General features: G+C 38.7%; 1 protein-coding gene across 5 annotated transcripts in view; it reads right to left on the reverse strand.

Moving 5' to 3' along the window:
• cdkl5 (cyclin dependent kinase like 5) overlaps positions 1-20,261 on the reverse strand; it is a 42,466-nt gene that overhangs the window by 17,648 nt on the left and 4,557 nt on the right. For all 5 annotated transcript variants that reach the window (XM_013271630.3, XM_013271631.3, XM_005466805.4 and 2 more), the window contains exons 3-9: positions 17,451-17,485; positions 5,610-5,655; positions 5,395-5,531; positions 4,888-5,008; positions 4,507-4,566; positions 3,522-3,612; positions 1,027-1,129 (exon numbers count right to left, since the gene is read on the reverse strand). In XM_013271630.3, the coding sequence (XP_013127084.1) occupies positions 1,027-1,129; positions 3,522-3,612; positions 4,507-4,566; positions 4,888-5,008; positions 5,395-5,531; positions 5,610-5,655; positions 17,451-17,485 (593 nt within the window). The remainder of the gene's footprint in view (positions 1-1,026; positions 1,130-3,521; positions 3,613-4,506; positions 4,567-4,887; positions 5,009-5,394; positions 5,532-5,609; positions 5,656-17,450; positions 17,486-20,261) is intronic.

Genomic DNA, 20,261 nt, shown 5'->3' on the forward strand with positions numbered 1-20,261 from the left:
GGTAATTCAACTCACCGACTTGACCTGTGGGCTATGTTTGTGGTGTTGGTGCCCTTTGGAGCCACGAAACTATTGCACTTCATATATATATATATATATATATATATAAATATACATATATATATATATATATATATATATATATAATTCTTTCTGGGTTTTATTGCTTAAAAATATATTGTACAATTTATTTACATCTGATGATGCAGAGGTCATCAGAGGTTACAAAAACTCAAAACCTCAGGTATCATAAATGATACACCTGGTGTTAGATGGTTAAACACAGCATGCTGTCCAATCAAGGAAAGTGCTTTAAATGAGAGCACCAGCCCAGGTGCACTGACCTGAAAGTGATGCACATTGTTTCCATAAATTTCCTACTAAACTTGTTGGAACGGCAAATTGGACACATAATCCATAAAGTGTTTGAGGGCAGGCCTGAGACAGATTATTTATGTTAATACATTTTCTTTCTTCGATATATCGATTGGTTGTCTGCGAGCTAACAGAGAGACAGTTTCTTCTGTTCCACAGATCTAAAGCTCTGTTGGACAAACATGTGATTTTGGGGATGAATAAAATTTAATTTGACTTGCTATTAAATTTCCAAAATTAGCGCTCATCACCATCTCTGAGATCTCCACCCGCTCGCTCTGTTGTCTCCCAGATGCTTCATTTCCGACAACACAATTGAAATTTCTCTAGCCCAGGTGTGAAGTCCAAAAAAACCCCTGTAACTGTGATTTTTACACGAGGACTCTCAGTAATTCTTCTTTTGTTTTATTATATCAGAGAAGAAACCAAAGTGGGCGTTCTGTCAGGTACATAAGCGTCAAATATTATGAATGCCTGTTCCCTTTATAACAATCTGAAATAAATAAATAAAACCTGTCAGCCCACCTTAAACATCACACCGTAGGACTTTGAAATGTGAGGGTTTGATTTATTTACATCAAAAGCTATTTCTGTTTTTCAGTCAGCCTGTTTAATTAGCTACATGCTTCACCCTTGTTTCGGCTCACCAACCTGATCTATCTCGCTTTCCCCTGGAAACAAGGGCTGTCCATCACTCAGCTCCCCGAGGATACACCCCACCGACCACATGTCCACCGCCTTTCCATAAGGAGCCCTGAGACAGAGAAAAACAGACAAATATGTGATCATCAAAGACAGCAAAGAGACCTCGTTAATTAGACGGTAGGGTGATAATAATGAGAGAGGAAATGAAAATGGTGAGGAAAAAGGGTAAAAACCAAGTCCCCGAATGAAGAGGAGACGATTATGAGAGGGATGACAGCGAGGCGGGGGTGATAGAATTCACGGAGGTGGTGCAATTAAAATAAAACGATCGATGTTGAGAAGCTCATAAAGAAGATGGTCATTTCTGAGGGAACAGAGCTGAGAAGTCTGGTGAGAAATGGTGAGAGATCTGGCAGCAGAGAAGCAGAGGAGAGGTGGTGTTGGAGGGAGAGAGTATTTGAGTGGGCGGTATTCAAACGCTGTCTCAATAAATGTTCCAGGGCATTTACTAAATCAGGCTACAGAACCGAGGCTAGATGACGTTCAGCTGTCTCCAAGCTAGGATGGACATTAAATGCAGCAAAAGCACCAAAACAACATCGGCAAGAGAAGTCCACGAGGAAAGTGAAATTTGATCTCTGGGTATGGTGTGTACATGGTGGCTCATGTCATAATGCAGCAGATGAATCACTGACTGTTTTTCCAGCCATCCGAATTAAAGAAATGAAATGAAATGAACATTTTTATTTAAAAAATGGTTTGTTAGCTTAATTTCGTGCTCAAAAACACACAGAGATGCAGTTAGAGCTCGCTAAGTGGGTGACATTGATCATACAGGCAATAACCAGTCAACTTTTGTGTTTTGTCAACTTTTATTCAGCATACTGCAGTAATGTTTATTATATTTGCCCAGATGTAATAAAACCCAAATAAACACAATCCAATTAGACTTACTGGGGATTTGGGAGTGTTTGTGTCATGTAAAAGTCCAGATATAGAGCATGTCGAATCATATTTAACTAGCTTTTACAGCTGAGGTCTCTTAGACTGAACGGAATGAATACATCACTTTCAGTAGCGAACTAATTAAAAATGAAATCAGTTTATCAATTTTCATTAAATTATTAAAGAATGTAGGATGAATTAAAAAGATGAAATTGTGTTCAGTACAGTTTTTGAGCTGTTTGAGAGAGAGCCCGCTTTTTACAAGGAAACGAAAACAGCCTGTTTCCAGACAGTGAAAGCACAGACTTCATTTCTGAACATCCATTAATAGTTTTCTTTTAAGAGCAATTTTACAAGATTTTCATATTTATTGATTTGCCTGCTGCTTGGACAATTGATTCACTCTAAAAGGAAAAAAATCTATAGTTCCAGTGTCTTTTACACATACTCATCAGCCACTTTGTTAGGAAAAAAGTTATTCAACTGCTTGTTAATGTAAATATCTAATCAGCCAATCACATGGCAGCAACTCAATGCAATTAGGCACGTCGACATGGTCAAGGCGAGCTGCTGAATTTCAAAGTAAGCATCAGAATGAGGAAGAAAGGTTATTTCTTAATGTTTAAGGAACTGTTGATCTTCTGGGACTTTGCCACACGACCATCTCTAGGCTTTACAGAGTGGTCCAAAAAAGTTGAGCAGCAGCTCTCTGGCCAAAAATCCCTCGTTTATACCAGAGGAGAATGGCCAGGCTGCTTCAAGCTGATAGTAACTTAAATAACCACAAACAAGGTATGCAGAGGAACATCTCACAATATGCTGAATCTTGAAGCAGAAGACCACACTGGTTGTCATTCTTCTAAGAACAAGAAAATGAGGCTACAGTTCACATGAACTCACTAGAACAGAAGATTGATTTGCAACATTCAGATTGTAGGATTTTGGCATAAACATCATGAAAGCATGGATCCTTCCTACCTGTCAATGGTGTCGGGGATATTTTCTTGGTACATTTTATTCATACTGATGAATGCATGCTGGTACATATGCAATAAAATAAGTCTCATGATAGCCCAGACACTCTAAGTCTATTTTTACTGGGCTCCTGTTTAAACAGATTAAAATCATGTTCATTTCTTCTTCTTCTTCTTCTTCTTATTCCAGAAAATGCAGCTGGACATTTTTGGGATCTTTGGAAACTTTGGCCTCAGTTTATAATGAGAAGAGATCTCTATTTAAAGCTGCTTTGATATAATAAGATTTCTGCTATAACTTGCTTTCATTTACTCGTGTCAGGCTGTAGGTACGAGCTGATACATTAAACATATAATGCAAAAATGAATGAGTATCAGCTGAGAAAATGAGACCAGTACTGTGTTATTTTGTTTAAGGTATGGTGGTATCACATGCAAAAGCTTCTGATACCCTCTGTGGAAAAACACAGAAACATATCTTGTGCTCTGTGCTCTTTCCTTCGCTTCATGTTTCTCACTTCAACTCCTGCATACACATGTATGCACAGACATGCACACGCAGACGCACACACAGGAACTCACCCCAGCAGCAGCTCAGGTGAGCGGTACCACCTTGTGGCGACATACTCAGTGTAGTTGGCATCTGTTCCTTCAGACAGGTTACGAGCAAAACCTGAGCCAGAGTAACAGATATTCATTAAATCACCTACACCTGATTCTGTATGTTACACAGCCATCACATTGACGTGTGATATTATGCGATTTAGACTCTTTCAAAGATCAATTAAAAACAAAAAAAGGACTCTCAGTGTTCTAATAATTTGGACAGCTTAGTAACAACACGGTCTTCCCATGTGATCAAACTAATTAGTTATGTCACTGCAGGCGGTTGGAGACTGTGCTTTGGAAAAGTGTCGTACAGAGAGTCCATTTTAATCATAAAAAAGTCACAATAAACAGAACGCCAGCTCCAACAGTGAATAACAAACAAATCTCACCCCAGCTGACTAAATAGCATTGCATTAGCCAATTATGCAACGCTAACTAACCATGTGAGCCTGCTGATATTGACGCTAATGTAAAACACACACCTGGAAAACAGTAAAATGGCAAAGACGTGTCATATCAATGCACTTTATTAGTGTTTTACAGAGAAAATAGGTGCTTCACTAATTGGGCTTCTTTGGCGGATTAATTGTGTTAAAACCCAGCAGGCTGCATTTTATAATGCTGCTTGGCTGCTTCCCAAATGGCAGAATTGATCCTTTTGATATACAACTTACAAGGTGACAAATTAATGGTGGGATTTTTCACACTGAACTAAGCCCAAGAAACCAAACTGGGCACAATGCAATCACAGAGATAACTGCAAAAGCTCAAATAATCACAATCAATCGGCAGCTGAAAGCTGTTTTAAAGAGTTTGCCTGATTTTAAAAGCAGTTATCATCACTCGAGCAGTGAAATGTGCGTGGTCTGGGGGTTTTTACTGCCTTGCACACAGACTCTAAATCCTTACAGCACTGTGACACATGACTGGCTGCTGTAAAGAACCAAAGAAGACTCACCAAAGTCACAAAGTTTGAGAACATCCTCGGAGCTGATAAGGAGGTTCTCTGGTTTAATATCTGGAAGAAAAATGTAGAAAAATGAGGCATTAACAATATGCTTCAAATGCTGTCCTACTACATGAATACGTAACATGAACACAAGACAACAATATACATCTTTTGCAGAGAGTTGAAGGTCTACTTCAGCTTCAGTTTCCCTCCTATGACAGTACTTTTTCTTAGAAAACTATTCTTGATGTGTGGAAAGGCTCACACTCAACCAACATGCTCATGCACAACAGCATAATTTGAGCTGAATTTCTCCTTTTTTGAATCATTAGAATTATCACAAAAGTGCGATTTTCAGATGTGACATTAGACCAGGTGACAATTCCTCACCTCTGTGCACAATCTCATTCTTGTGACACCAGTTGATGGCTTTGATGAGCTGGTAAATATAGCTGCGGACTTTGTCAGGCGGAGCACCGTTGGGCATTTCCTCTAGTAGCTCCAGCATATTCTGCAAGGTGCAAGAAATTCCCTGTTAGAAAGTGTGCTCTAAAAATATAAATGGTGTTAACCTTTAATTTCTTTTTTGTTTCTTTTTTTTATTTTAGCCCTGACAGGGGGTGAGAGGGGACACCATGCTAAATGACTAGAGTACAGCATGAAAATAAAACCTGTCATAAAATAAACACTTGGCCGGGTACCCTGGCAACACAGTGGGGAATACCATTACTCACCAACAGCATAGTTCATATGTTGCCATGGCGACACTTTTTAATGCTTAAGTGAGCAGTCTCAACATCCTGAAACTTAGAAGTAGGCTAGGAATCTAGATACGGCAGAGTAGAGAGGAGGAACGTGTGCGAAGTCAAATGATAACGACGCAGTCGCTGAACTGACCCTCTCAACATATTCGAAGACGAGGTAGAGCTTCCCCCGCCTCCGAAAAGCCTCCTTCAGCTCGACGATGTTGTCCTGCTTCAGTGTCCGAAGCATCTTCAGCTCCCGAAGAGTGGTCTCCTTGACCTCCTCATTTTCTGTGCAGAAATTAAAGAAGCAGAAATTAGACAGCAGCTTCTCTCTCTTCTCCTAACTTCCTGGCTCACTCCACTCACCTTCACTGTCTTTGAACTTCTTAATCGCCACCAGCTCATTGGTTTCCTGTGAAGACATGAGGATAAATGTCAAATCAAACCACTTACCAGGCCAAAGACAAACACCTCAACAACCAGACCTATACAACACAAGACCATTAAGATCAAAGAATAAGTAAGAAATAGAAAGTATCTGCAGAACAACAACGACAAAAAAAGGTAAAAAGAAAGAGAGAGGACATTTAAATTCCACTCCTGCCCACTCCTAACATTAAGAAGGAAAAGTTGCCGTGGCAGTGCCAAAACAAGAGCGATGCTGGTGCTCTCATTTCATTTATTTTACTCAGGGCTATCTCTCTCTCACACACATGCACACAAGCGCGCACATACACATGGACATAAAAAAACAGCACTTCTTTGGCATAGCTAAAACGCTCTTAGGCCTCCTTCAGCTTCTTGCAGGTTGCTTGATTGACCTTGCTGAATTTTTACAACACAAGCGCAGAGATTTGTGCTGCTGCTAGACTGCCATGGCCCAGCAGCAGCACACTTTAAAAAGCCTCTTTAGCAACTACTGCAAAGGGATGGACCCTCAGTCTATACCATATGAACTCCTTTTTGTTTCACTCTGTACTGTATGGACTGGAACAGGCTATTGGACGGAAAATGCATGATTTTTCAGAGGTAAACGCAGTGATTTACATGTGTGCCAGCTTGTTTGATGCTAGGTGATTACATTTCCCCTACATACAATAATATTACAGTCATATAATGCAACAGCCTGACTTTTTTCACTGAAAATCAAATACCGGGCCTACTTTGCTGAAAGAAAGTAGCAATTTTAGGACTAAGTGGAATCTCCATGAAGGACACAGTCCTTCTCACTGCATGCATTAATTGTTTTATTTAGCGTCTGAGTTGAAGCTAAAGCTACTAGTGATACAGTGTCTCTCAACACGTGTTGCCGCATATAAAATGATACGAAGCAAATGTTGTGCATGTCACAACATAAAGCAAAAAGTCTTGTTGCAGTCAACATGACATTGTTTGTCTATTTGGTGTTGATGCTATACCCAGAGGCTCTACGAGAATTACAACATACTGGTCAGTGTCCTTGGCCGCTCTTGTGTTCCTCTATTGTCCTTTTGTTTTCTGTGGAATAGGCAACAGAATCGGCCTCAGTGTGGGGAAAAGCCAACGTCATTTGTAGTGCTTTTGCTCACACAAACAAATCGTTTGACTGCCTGTGCGTTTTTTCAGTACAAAGTTGTCTGTTTAGAGATTTTTACATGAGAGACAAATGAAATGAAACAACAAGGATTTACAGCTCTGACAGCACTTAATCCTCAGAGTAAAGTTAGAGATTTTAGCCAAGGGGGGAAAAAATCTGAAGAGCAAACTGGGAGCTTTACAGTGTTTACTAGACAGACAAAAACACACACACCAGCAGCTATGCACCATATGGGACATTTCAAGCTCTGTGGTAGCAATATCGAAAGCGCTGATGATACTTGTGCTCATGTGTGGGCTCTCTGACCTCCACTGATTTACCTTTGGAACCACAGATATGTCAGCACACTCCAAAATAGCCTCACCGTTGCTAATTTGCTGCTGCTGATTTAAACAAGTTACACAAAGTACATGAAAAAGCGAAGCTTAAATGCCCCCCTGACCCAAGAGGTACAACCTATGGATGAGCAGAAGGCCATGCTGACCAAGAAGCAGCTGATAGCTCAGTGCTTTAATGTCAAAAGAAGGAAGCAGTTAGTGAGCTGAAGATCCCGAGGAGACAACACAAAAGGAACAATACCGAGCAGTCAATAATGGTAGTTAAGACTAGCCAGACTCAAGACAGTTGTACAACATCTGGGGCTCATTAACAAAATCCTATCTGACGATGTTAACACCGCCATAGTTACCATCCCCACTGTCAGCAGCCCATGGATAAGTACAAAATTTCCATAACTGAGGATCTCAAAACTGCCAAACAGAGTCTCACACCTCTGGCTACTAGTCTGAAGAGATAAAGCAGAGAGGCAGAGTTCAAAAGAACAAACGGCCTGCTCTCCAAAGACCCTTTCACTGATAGAGTCAGAGACTCTAAGACCAGGCAGACCAACCTGAGCACCGCCTGGACTGACTACAAGAAAGCCTGCGCCTTACATGAACTACTGGAGTGTTTGGTGCTATAAAAGATTAATGGCGTACTAATAGCCTTCATCAGGTACTGAATGAATCTGTGGAAGACAACAACTCCATGCCAACTGCACAAGTCACCATCAAAGTTCAGATTATATCAAGGTGATACACTGTTCCCGCTGCTGTGCTGTATAGGCCTCAACACCCTCAGCCAGCTCATCACAGCAAGTGGTTATAGAAACACATTCAGGAGTTGAATGACCATCTGCCACCTCCTGTACATGGATGGCATCAAGCTGTATGCCAGGAGCAAGTGAGACATTGACTCACTGATATATCTCATCAGGATCTACAGCAAGGACATCAGGATGTCATTTGGACTGAATAAGTGTTGCTGTAAGGATGGCAAAGAGAGGGAAGGTGATCTAGACTGTCTAAATTTTGATTCACCCTTCAAAATCAGACTCTAAGCAAAGTGTGTTCTTCATAATAAAAGCTTGCAAACAACAAATATAGAAGCCAATTGCTGGGGCTCATAAATGATGCTGGCTCTTCTGTATATAATGAGCTATTCAATTCAATTCAGTTCAATTCAATTCATTTCCATTTTTTATATAGCACCAAATCACAGCAACAGTTGGCTCAAGGTACTTCATTTTGTGACGTAAACTCCCTACAATAATACATGAATATAATGGACTATTGTGTGGATGCCATAGTGGTTTAAGCAGGATATGTTTAAAAAATCTGGCCTTTCAAAATAACACCTACTCAATAACTAAATTCCATTTTAACACGCTTCTTTCCTGTCTCCTTCACACTTGGACATGGGGTGGCTGATGAACAATGTCTGCACTTTGTTTCTCATTTCGAAAAAGGCTAGCTAAATAGTACTGGACTGTCAGAATAAAAGCTTGCAAATAGTAAAGCTTCTTTTCAGGGCTGAAAAGGATAGTGGGTTTTATTCTTTGAATTATGACTACTACTGTGAAAACAGGATGCCTGCAAAAGCTTTAGACTTTCAGAATAAAATTCCTTTCATATTCTAATGACCATTCCACACTTGTTTCTTTATCCAGGGTTATTTATTCATTTATTTTAAAAAGTGAAATTAACACATCATGTTCTGATCACAAAGATTTTAAACGGAGAAATTCAAGTGAAACCCCGTGTGAGAATCTGTAACCAGTAAATGAATGGGACTGTAATGTGACAAACCACTTAAACAAATAATCAATTATCAAAGAGTCACTGATGAATTTTCTGCTGGTCGCCTACCAGTAATTAATTAACAAGTCCTCTCAGCCCTCCAGCACTGCACTGCGATACTGTATAGGCACCAGGAAACACTGGCTGTGTAGGTTGTGCTATTGTCACTCCAAAAACACAAATTCAAGATAACACAAGCTTCTATGCACACACCCACATACGCTAATAAAAACACTTGCATAAAGTGGCGGAACATTGCACAAACGCTGGCGCACGTTCACTAGACTAATTAAATGTTCCATCAAATGCATACCGTGAGGTGAAGCATATATAATTTACACATGAACATACATTTAAAATGCATTTAATTCCTTCCTTGTACAGTTACTGTGTCACCGGGTAAGGTTTTAGCCCAGCGCACACAGCCTGCAGCCATGATTCTCTTAACTACACGCAGGTCTGCTGTAGACTCCTAACAGGGTGACCCATTTACCATCAGCGTAGTCTCCCTATTCGATACATCCCTCTGCATCTCCTTCTCTCCATCGTGCACGCACACACATTCACACATTGCTTCTCTGTCTCTCTCCCTCAGCTACCCTTTTCTCTTTTGCCCTGCTTCCAGCTGAGAAAAGTAAAAATAACTGCTCTCTTGCAGCAAAGCTAAAAAGCTTTTATTGCAATGGTCTGAATCTTTGGCTCCAAGTGTGTGTGAAAATGAATCCCTACACTGTTATATAAGTGAGAAACATGTCACATGTCACTTCTTAGTAACCCAGAGGAAGGGAAGCAATACCCAGTTTAACATACCCACACTCTGACAGCTGGTATTTAATTTCTTATGAAATGGAGATTTGCTGAAAACAACAAATCTGTGGTCCAGAGAAATAAAAAAAAAGTCTGTGACAGAAAAATACTGAATTTTAAAGATATGCTATGTTATTAGCTGTTTTATTTGTGCTATGCAAGCATGGAAATATTAACTGTTCTTGTGCCAGAGTGGACTTTGTGAGGCACACACACACACACACACACACACACACACACACACACACACACAGAGTCAATTCATGGTATAGAGAAAGGTCATCTTTTAAAATCATGGCTATAATAAAGTAATGTAAAGACTGACCATTGTCATAGCCTATGTGGGCAGGCATACTGTGAGGTGAGCTCTGTTACTGAACAAGCCTGCCAATGAGACTCAACAGCAGAACCAATATGCTGATGGTATAACTAAAACAATAGCTAAGTTAGGTGGTATTTTCACCTCTGTGCATTAACTTGGGGTCACCTTTACTGTTAAGCTCATATCTTGTTTTCTACCACCAAAAAAATGCATTATAGAACGCTTGGAATTTAAAAGTCACTATTACCACTCACTAGTCCTTCAGATATTTTATGCACATCATATTTAATTAAAAGTTAATGACTCAGAATGTTTTATGCAATAATCAATATAGTACAATAAACCTTGGATAGTAATGGTTATGCTCTAGTGGTATTTTGCTCTCCTGCTCTGTCTCTCACTCTGTGTCTGAGTAAAGTGCATACAATAATACAAACAGTACCAATAACCAGGGGAAAGTAATTTACTGGTAAATGGTAAATGGACTGGTTCTTACTGTATGTAGTGCTTTTCTACTCTACTGAAGCACTCAAAGCACATTTATACAACTCGCCTCATTCACCCAACCACTTATTTCTATACGTAAGTGCTTTCTTTCTAACATTCACACTCTGATGGATGCATCAGAGCAACTTGGGGTTAGTATCTTGCCCAAAAATATTTGGCATGCGGACTGAGGCAGTCGCCTTCTGATTAGTAGATTACCTGCCACCTAAGTCAAATTTATTTTAATTTGACTGGGATTTACTATGCTTTGGCATTTCTCTGTGTCTCTTAGACATATTAGGATTCTGTGACTGTAGCCATAAAGGGTAGACAAACATTTCTCTCACAAATGCAGGGTTTATCTTTAGAGCACAAAGACAGTACAAAGAGCCAAAAAACTTAAGCCTTCCTCCACAACAGGCCAATATGTTTAAGAGATGAGGCGCTGTCCAAATTTACATTCAGCTGCATCCTGCATGTTAATACATCTGGTTCCCAGATTTTTCTTCCAGCTTCTCTTTTATCTGTCCCTCTTTGAATTTCAACTTCCTGCCTAACCACTGTGTTCTACTTATAGTGTCATTTTGTTCATGTTCTCAGAATGCAAGTATATGCATATTCAGAATGTCACTCAATGTGTATAATTTATGGCTTTTTTGAAAGTTTTATGAAGCACAGCAAAGAAGGGACGTCATAATGATAGGGCTTATATTGGCTGAAACATGCTCAGACTGTATGGTATGTAGGAAAATGGACTACAGGGAAAACACCAACCAATTCAGAGTACTCAATGCTAAGTCTGCCTTTAAACATTCAGTTATAAAAAAACATTCATTTATCTATCTATTAAGAACAACTGAAAAATTGAGGACGATTAAAAAACAAATATCACAAAATAGCCACAAAACTATTCTGTGCGCACTGACAATATCAAAAAAGTACAGATTATAGACACACAGAATCCAAACACATAAGGAGGTCAAGTAACTTTAAACTGTCACTAAACAGATGGCAATTTCAATGTTTCTGCACATCTAAGGGTAAAGTGTCTTTAAAAACAATGTGCAATTTAACTTCTTTAATCTTTAAATTTGCTTTGGTGTTTATATTAAAGAAAGCCCAGAAAATTTATTTCAACAGGCACAGCGTGGAGCAATCTGTTTCACATGTAAACCACATCAGTGCTTATCAAAAAGGGCCCCCTTTGTTGCTTTCAGTGTAATTAAACTCTCCGTTAATGTCTATTTATTAATGAATGTCTGAATACAGGTGCTCATAATATTTGCAGTAATCCGCCATTAACCCCATTCCTCTCTGACCAAGCCAGGATACCAGTGTGTGTGTGTGTGTTTGTGTTCATTTGTAACATGCTGATTCATCCACAGATGTTTTCATATTCCAAGATTGCTTCCAAGTTTATTGACTAATGTGCTTGAATAGCTGCATTATTTGTAGCTGACAGCATTATTCCTGCTTTCTAAAACATCAGTGCTCCACTCGGCATACCGGCAGTCAACTTGCCTAAGACTGATTCAAAAGCCTGGAAAAGCCCTAAATAAGCCTGATCAATGAACACATCAAATACAAAAAGTCTGAAAAGATGAATGGAAAGCACTTGACTATCAATCCAAACCACTGTGTCTGTATCGTACTTTCACATGGGCTGTCTGGTCATTGTACTGCACCATGTGAAAAGAGGTGAGACGTATTGGAGAAGACTATATAATTTGAATTTAAAGGTTTAATAAATAAAAACAGTAAATAAACAATCACTCTAACTAAAACTAATTAAAACCACTGATTGAAAATCATGTTTTCTGAACATCAAGCTCATCAGTCTTAGACAAATAAAAGACATTTCCTTGAAACCATTTGAGGGTTTTTGTTTCCACTTTCTCGACAAGCACTTTAGACATTAGTTGGGTTAGATGTCAGGTGCCGTTTTTATTAATGAATAACTAGCGGTTGTGAACGAAGTGCTATGTAACACAATTGTCATTCATAAGAAATTACCGTAATCATTTGAATTAACAGTAGCAAAATTTGTTTTATTTAAGAGGAAAATATTGCACTTTTTTCGTTAACTACAGCTGCAGTCATACATTCACAGTCACCACATTCACCAAAAAGGAAAAAAAAAAAGAAATTGAGTGCAGTTTGAATTTATTTTGCGTTTCCTCTAATCCACAAAGGGTTATAAGTATAAATACAGGCTCACATATATATGGATACACTCACATTAATGTTTGGTTAAATATCCTTTAGCAAGTTGTAAGTCAACCAGATGCTTTGGTAGCCATAAACAAGCTTCAATAATTCTGCATAACTTTGGCTGGATATTTGACCACTCTTCTAGGCACAGTTAGTTGGTTATATTCTAAAAATTCTCAGTAGAGCTGAGATCAGGGCTTTGGGAAAGTCATTCCAGAAACCTAATGTTAACGTGAATGATTTATTAATTCCAGAACCATTTTTGATGTGTTTGGGATCATTGTCCCATCTAGTTCTTGATTTGGGCTGAAGTTTAAAAATTTGGAGGTAGTCTGCCTTTATTATTCCATCCACTGTTCCCGCAAAGCATGATGCTACTACCACCATGCTTGATAGTTGCTACAGTCTTCTTAGGCCTGAGATACTCACCTTTACTCTTGTCATTGTGTCCAAAAATTTCAGTCTTTGTCTCGTGTGACCATAAAATTTTCTTCAGAAGGTATTTGGCGTATCCATTTGAACAGCTGTGAATTTCAGTCGAGTTTAAAGGTGTCAATTTTGGAGCAGGGGCTTCTTTCTTCGTTGGCTTTACGGTGGACAGCGAGACTGGTGTTTCAGCAGTTTCCAGTTCATAGCAGCCTTGAGACTCGATGATTCCTGGGTTGTTTTTGGACATCTGCACATTTCTTTTCATTGGAGGGTAAAAGTCTGGGTCCTCTTCCAGACCCTAGCGAAGTGTTGACACATCCAAATAACTTGTACTTATGTAAACTGTTTGAACTGAATTTCTTGGACTCTGTTGTTGTTTAGAAATGACTCAGAGACCTATAGTTCAGCCTGTATGTATACTTTTGTCCTTCAGCGCATTAGAGAAAGTCTAAATTGTTTTTTAAAGTCATTAAACATACAGCAACAACAATTATTCACCCTGGAAAAAAAACAATTTAAAGAAATCATCCAAATTTAAAAGTTACCATGACTTCTATGTCCATGTGTGTAAACTTCGGGCAGCAACTCTACGTTAATTTGAAAGCTATAGCTACATATTACTTTGCAAAACAGGACAGAATTTCATTAGAAGGGGTTAATGTACACAACTACCTTCTGTAAGTTTAAGCACATTTAGCTGCTAATTATGATCACGCAGCAAAAAGATTTGTTATTTCTGAAAGATGAAACAACAACCTGCTTCTTACTAACTGAATTAATAAGGCATTACATATGTCTTTGGTAAATTTGTTACATTTTTTTACCCTCAAAATTCACAGCATATAAGCAACATGCACAGCTAGCAGCGTGCAGTGCTGTCACTGTGACCTGCTCGCGCTTCTTGACCATTAAGCTATACTTGTTCTTGGTGCTAATAGAAAACAACAGAAACAATGCTGAATGGATATGCATGATGCCAAACCACAGAACTACGTGGGGGCCTTTCAGATTTGACAACATAAAAACTCTAATAAAGATAACTGACTGCACATGTTTAACATGACCAGTAGAGATAAGAGGTGCTAACTGAATGAATGTGTTAGCTTACTACTCTTTTTGCAGATAACTTTCAACAGCGTAGCAGCGATCATCATGCAAGTTTACCTAATGTTACATTGTGTAGGATGGGTCCAATAAAATCTATTAGATAATATCCTCCTGAGGCATGTCGTATATTCCAGTGAATTGTGGCATTAATTAAAAAATATACTGGTAACCACCAGTGCTACCCCCAAGCCTGCGAGCAGACACCTATATGGTATCACTTTCAAAATCCCATGTCGCCTCGTTCTCGAGTCATCGCATTCACAAACTTAGGTGTGTATGCCGCCCACCTGACATGGTGACAAAATACCCAGTCAGCCTTTAACAGATGAGGGTTAAAAGTCATATATGAGCTGGCATGCCCTCATATCCAACTGCACAACTCTTCTGTTTGGCCCACAAGCCCATGCAGAGAGTCTAAACACATGATGGCAGTAAGAGAAAAAGGAGAGTTTTGACCTGGTTGGGAAGGAAATGTTTTATTCCTAAAATTAATTCAAATATTACAAAACTGGCCCTTTGTATTTTGCCTCATTTCCTTTTGACTGGTTGGTATGCACATGCAAGCCTTATTAGAAGTCACACTGTGAAAATTTGTCCTTCGGCTGCAGGCGGTCTTTGCTTGCATGTGCACTAGTGTTTCCCAGAGCAGTTTTAATTGGAGTGGAGGGCCCACTCCTGAAGACCTTCTATGACTCTGTGGTGGCCTCAGCCATCTTTTATGGTGTGGTCTGCTGGGGGGGCAGCATCTCTGCTGGGGACAGGAAGAGACTGAACAGGCTGATCCGAAGGGCCAGCTCTGTTCTAGGATGCCCTCTGGACCCAGTGGAGGTGGTGAGTGACAGGAGAATGGTGGCTAAGCTGTCATCCCTGTTGGACAACATCTCCCACCCCATGCATGAGACTGTGACAGCACTGAGCAGCTCCTTCAGTGGGAGACTGCGGCACCCACGGTGTGGGACGGAGAGATTTCGCAGGTCTTTCCTCCCCACTGCTGTCAGACTCTACAATAAAGACTTTTGCAGCTGATCAAACACACAAACCCACACATGTGCAATAAGACTGCTATACGTGCAATTCTTCTTCTGACGAAGTTGTGTTTTTGTATTTTCCTACTCAGTTGTATATAGTATTTGTATTTCTATTTTATTCTATTGTATATATTATTCTATTCTATTTTATTCTATTGTATATAGTATTTTATTCTATTTTATTGTATTTTATTGCATTCCAGTATTTTCTAATTTCTGCTACATAACTTTGCACTTTTGCTGTAACAAAACAAATTTCCCACCTGTGGGACTAATAAAGGCCATCTTATCTTATCTTATCTTAATAAATTTGGACTGAAGTCCAAAATTTCAACAGTGTAAAAAAGGTCTTTGAGCTTTGTTTGAGAATTCCTAATCATTACAAGTCAAAAAGACTAACAATGTAATTTAATCATTTTGATTTGGAAAGTTCTCACATGTTGAGAACATTCATTTACTTTCTAAACAGACTGTACAGAAACAAGTAATAGGACCATATAACAGCTAAAGATAAGCTTGAAACCGCACAGTTATATTAAGTAAGACACAGCTGGATGAGTCACACCTTCAGCCCTTTCATTCATGCATACAAAGTACATTAATGGCTCACATTTAATAACTTTGTTTTAAGAGTCACCGCTAGAATCCAACGTGATCTAACAATGTCTGTCAGAGAACATTCAAATTCATGCTTACAGCGTGACACAGTGAGTAAGCACCAAGTAAGTGATTCATATGAGGGTGCACATGTGCAAGTGGTGACATTAAAGTTTCTAATCTACCTTTAAGGTGGTTGTAATCATTCTTTCACTCTGAAGGGATTCCCTGTCTATTCATCCATCCCATCATCCGATAAATAAACCACTTTCTCCACTATTTTTTAGGACATAAATGCAATACTAACGGTTCCATCTGCCTCAGCTTTACCTTGTGTTTTATAACAATTGGCAAATGATAATAACTTGCATGATAAACACTTGCTTGGCATTGCAAGTATAAGTACCCTAGCATAAATAGCCTCACAGCTTTGAGATGTGCTTTTGGTGAGGCTGCAAATGTTGGTGTGCATGAGGTAAATTTTGCCATCTGCCAATGAGCACAGTGGTCTGTAGCTCAAAATTTGTGACCACGCACATTGTCTGCAAAACAAATGGACCAACTGTGGGTGTGTTAGAAAAGAGAAATGAACTTTATTTCGTTTTGCATTATAATTGCTCGCTGGTCGATTTTGTGCAATAGCAGAATCTTCAAAACTAAGCCATCAATAAATGTTCTCTATGAAAACAGCAGATCTGTTCCTTATTAAATGAATTAGACCTGTAAGTCTAAGCTGCGCTTATACAGCTTGTCTCCCTACTGTAAGCTACAGAAATATGGTTGTTAAAATACAGACCAGACATACGCTATATATGGAAAAAAGTAGTGGGCCACACAGTCTTTTAATCTTTCAGCTGTTTTCGATCCCATTGTCACAGATGTATAAAATCCAGCACATAACCATGCAGTCTGGCTTTACAACCATTTGTGAAAGAATGATTCGTTCTACAGAGCTCACTGGTTGTAATTTCTTCCCTCCCTCAACTGTAAATGATAACATTGCAAAAGAGAAGTGTCTTAGAACCACTGCAGTGACAAAGGGTCAGACCACTGTGGAGTTACAGAGCGGGGTCACTGAATGCTGAGGTGCATAGTATGTAAAAGTTGCTAGTGCTCTGCAGACATCCAAACCTTCTCTGGCATTAACATCTGCACAAAACTGTGAGCCGGGAGCTTCACGGTATCTGTAACCATTACTGAGCAGCTAATGTGTAGGTGGCTCAGCACTTCTGTCTACATAGTATATCAACTTAGAGCCAAGCAAAGGATTTCCTCCATTACAGTATGCTTTTACAATGGGTTAAAACATGCTAGCTAACATTTCAAGGATGAAATAGGGATGAAATGGGAAATGTTGACATTGTAGTTTTCTGAGATATGCAGTATTTTAACCATCATACCAGTCACATTTGTTTCAATCTTCATCACCGTACGATTCTTCTCAGTGAAAGTTTGCCACCATCCAAACACTTTACATCACAATAAAACAAACCAGGCATACTGTAAGACTCAGAAATACTATCTTACCTTATGCCTGCACTTGAGCACCACTCCATATGCTCCTGGACAACAAGAAATAGAGAGAAAGATGCAAACGCTCAATAAAAAAGTGAGACTCAGATGTGGTGTTAAAGTTTTGACATCTTAATTATGCTTTGACCCCCAAACCTCAAACAAACAGGTTCATGAGAAAGAAGTACAGTAGGTGAGAACCACCAGAGAAACAGCAGTTAATAGGTGAGGCGGAGGCATGCATACTCGCTCTCCCACACACTCAACACACACTCACAGCTATACCTTTCACAAGTAATGCACACATACACCGTGTCCCTGTTCCTGTCTTTACTAAGACAGATGATTGTGTCAGTTTAACAAGACTCGGATGATGGCTGATATTTCAGAAGTCGAGTCTATGGCTCTGTCCTGCAAGGATGTCAGCTGGACTCGCATTTGCTAAAGTTAATTGTTTTCCACGTCTTTCCAAACTGCTCTTGTTGCCGTTCAGATCACATATGCAACGTAATGGGTTAGGTAATGCTGCTTGTCTTTCTGCCAGAATCGGTCTGTTTTTGTGGCAATGGCCTGATTTCTGTGCAGAGTTTTAGAGATTTTTATAGCTTCAGTCTTACGGAGAATGATGCCCTTTTCCCTTGACACCATCTGTCACTTAGCTTGCTTTCGGAGTTACTTTCAGTGTTTATTTTTTTTTTCTTGTTTTTCTTTTTTTTGTGAAACAAAATTAAAAACAACAACAATTAAAACCTATTTTTTTATAATGATATTTCTTACCATAAGATTTTTGATTCATTCAAATATATATTTATCTGTTTGCTATAGGGACAAGAAAGAGGTGCAGATATGAAGAGAAGCCTGTAGAAATATAGTTTGTCTTTACAGAAAAACTGTAAAAATGGTCTCTGTGGTAATATTTATGCAGTTCCAGAGTTTTACAAAGTTGATTTACTTACATGATAAAACAAACATTTTATCAATACACATAAATTGCTGGCAATAAATGGCACAGACCTCTCACAAGCGTGTGCATGAGTTACATGATTATGGAATTTAGAAGAGATGTGTTGCAAATTGTATTTTTTTTTTCAAAAACCCACTTAAGTTGTTTCATAATTCCTTTCTTACTTTTTTACTTTTTCCATGGACAAAGATAGGTGAGTGGTGCTAGTTAGAGCACTGAATGTCCCAGCAGTATTACGAGTACACGTACAAATGTGTTTCTTTGATAAATCACAGGAACATGAATGTGTAAATAAGCAGTAAGGAGAGGATGGTGACTCCTAAATAACATTCTTAAGAAAGATCCTTACTACATTCAAACTTGCTGTTTAGCTAACCGCATGCTAAAAGGAAACACTTAAAAAATATCAGAACCTAAAAATGCAGCAGTTGTTTAATCTGATCATTTTTTTTGATTCTCTGTAATGTTTGAAAAACATGTAGCAACTGTGAAGGAGATTTGTCTACAAAGAACAAAATGTTCTGAATTTGCTTTACCTCTGATTCGTGAGTATGACAAAAAATCTTCTTTATAGTTTTGCTGATTGAAGTTTACATACATTAGTATTAGGATGTATTTAGAGAAAAAAAAAGACACAATTTTACTGGAAGAAAAAGTTGAAACAATTTTTAGTGATAGCATACATTTAAAATACAGCAAACCCATTTGTGTCAATGTTGAAGAAAAATGGCAATACAATAAAAAAGCGAGTTCCCAGAGACAACAGTTAACTTTAATATATGCCACCAGGGTTACACTGTATATATAAAACATGCTCTGTGTAAAGTATGAAAAATGTGTACACACAGAGCTTTTAACATGAGAAAAAAAAAACAGAAAACTGTGTGAAAACTGTTATTGCGGTTCTTTGTGTACATAACTTTTTGATAGATGTAGTAACGAGTGCTGGTGTAGATCACAGTTTGCGAGAATTACCAACAGCAGAATAAACACTTGGCTACTCTGTCTTCTCACATTAGAGTAAAGCAGGAATACATGTCCGTCCAGCTCAGTCAAATCAGCTGCAAATCACGCTGCTGGCTACAAGAAACAGAAGCTACACGGACTGCTAATTAAAGGGCGTTTGTGTGGCTCACTTAAGAGTCACTCACAGCTAAAAGTGCAATTTTATTTATTTTATTTATATAAACCTTAAAGAAAAGTACGATTAGGAATAAAAATAGCTGAATCAAGGATTAGCTTTTCAGAAGAAACAAGACTAATTTATGCTGTTGAAAATTTCACAAAGTTGATTTGCAAGAATTACTTACATGCATATTCAACATTTCAGCAATACTCATATGGTGCTGAAAAATGTGTGATTTCTACGATTTCTTAATAAGGCATTTTACATCCTCCAAGCTAAACACTTCCAACCAAAACCATACGCAGTGCTTTGCTCTTCTATAAGCAGGATGAGGTCTTTGTCAGATAGGCACTGCTAATTTTATCATAAACAGTAAAACAAGTGATTATATTAAATCATCTCATACTAACCATGAACAAAGTAAGGCTAGAGTAACACTGAAAGTTAGAACTACCTGTACATGGAAAATTTAGCGTATTATAGATTAAAGCAATATCAGTTTCATCAGCACTACAAATCAGTTCCTGCTCTTGAGCTTGGAGTGTTTTTTAATTCAATAAGTAATTTTAATTTAAACTAGATTTTCTAAGCAGTGCTTATGAAACTCAGCACTTCTTTCTGGCCAGGAAGGGGCTGATCCTACCCTTTGAACTAAAGGCTCTAGGCAGGGGAACCCATTGGCTATCATCTGATAACATTTTGGGGCTTCCGGAGTAGCCAGACTTTCTATCCCACA

The sequence above is a fragment of the Oreochromis niloticus genome, linkage group LG1 (assembly GCF_001858045.2).
Source record: "Oreochromis niloticus isolate F11D_XX linkage group LG1, O_niloticus_UMD_NMBU, whole genome shotgun sequence".
NCBI classification, from domain to species: Eukaryota; Metazoa; Chordata; class Actinopteri; order Cichliformes; family Cichlidae; genus Oreochromis; species Oreochromis niloticus.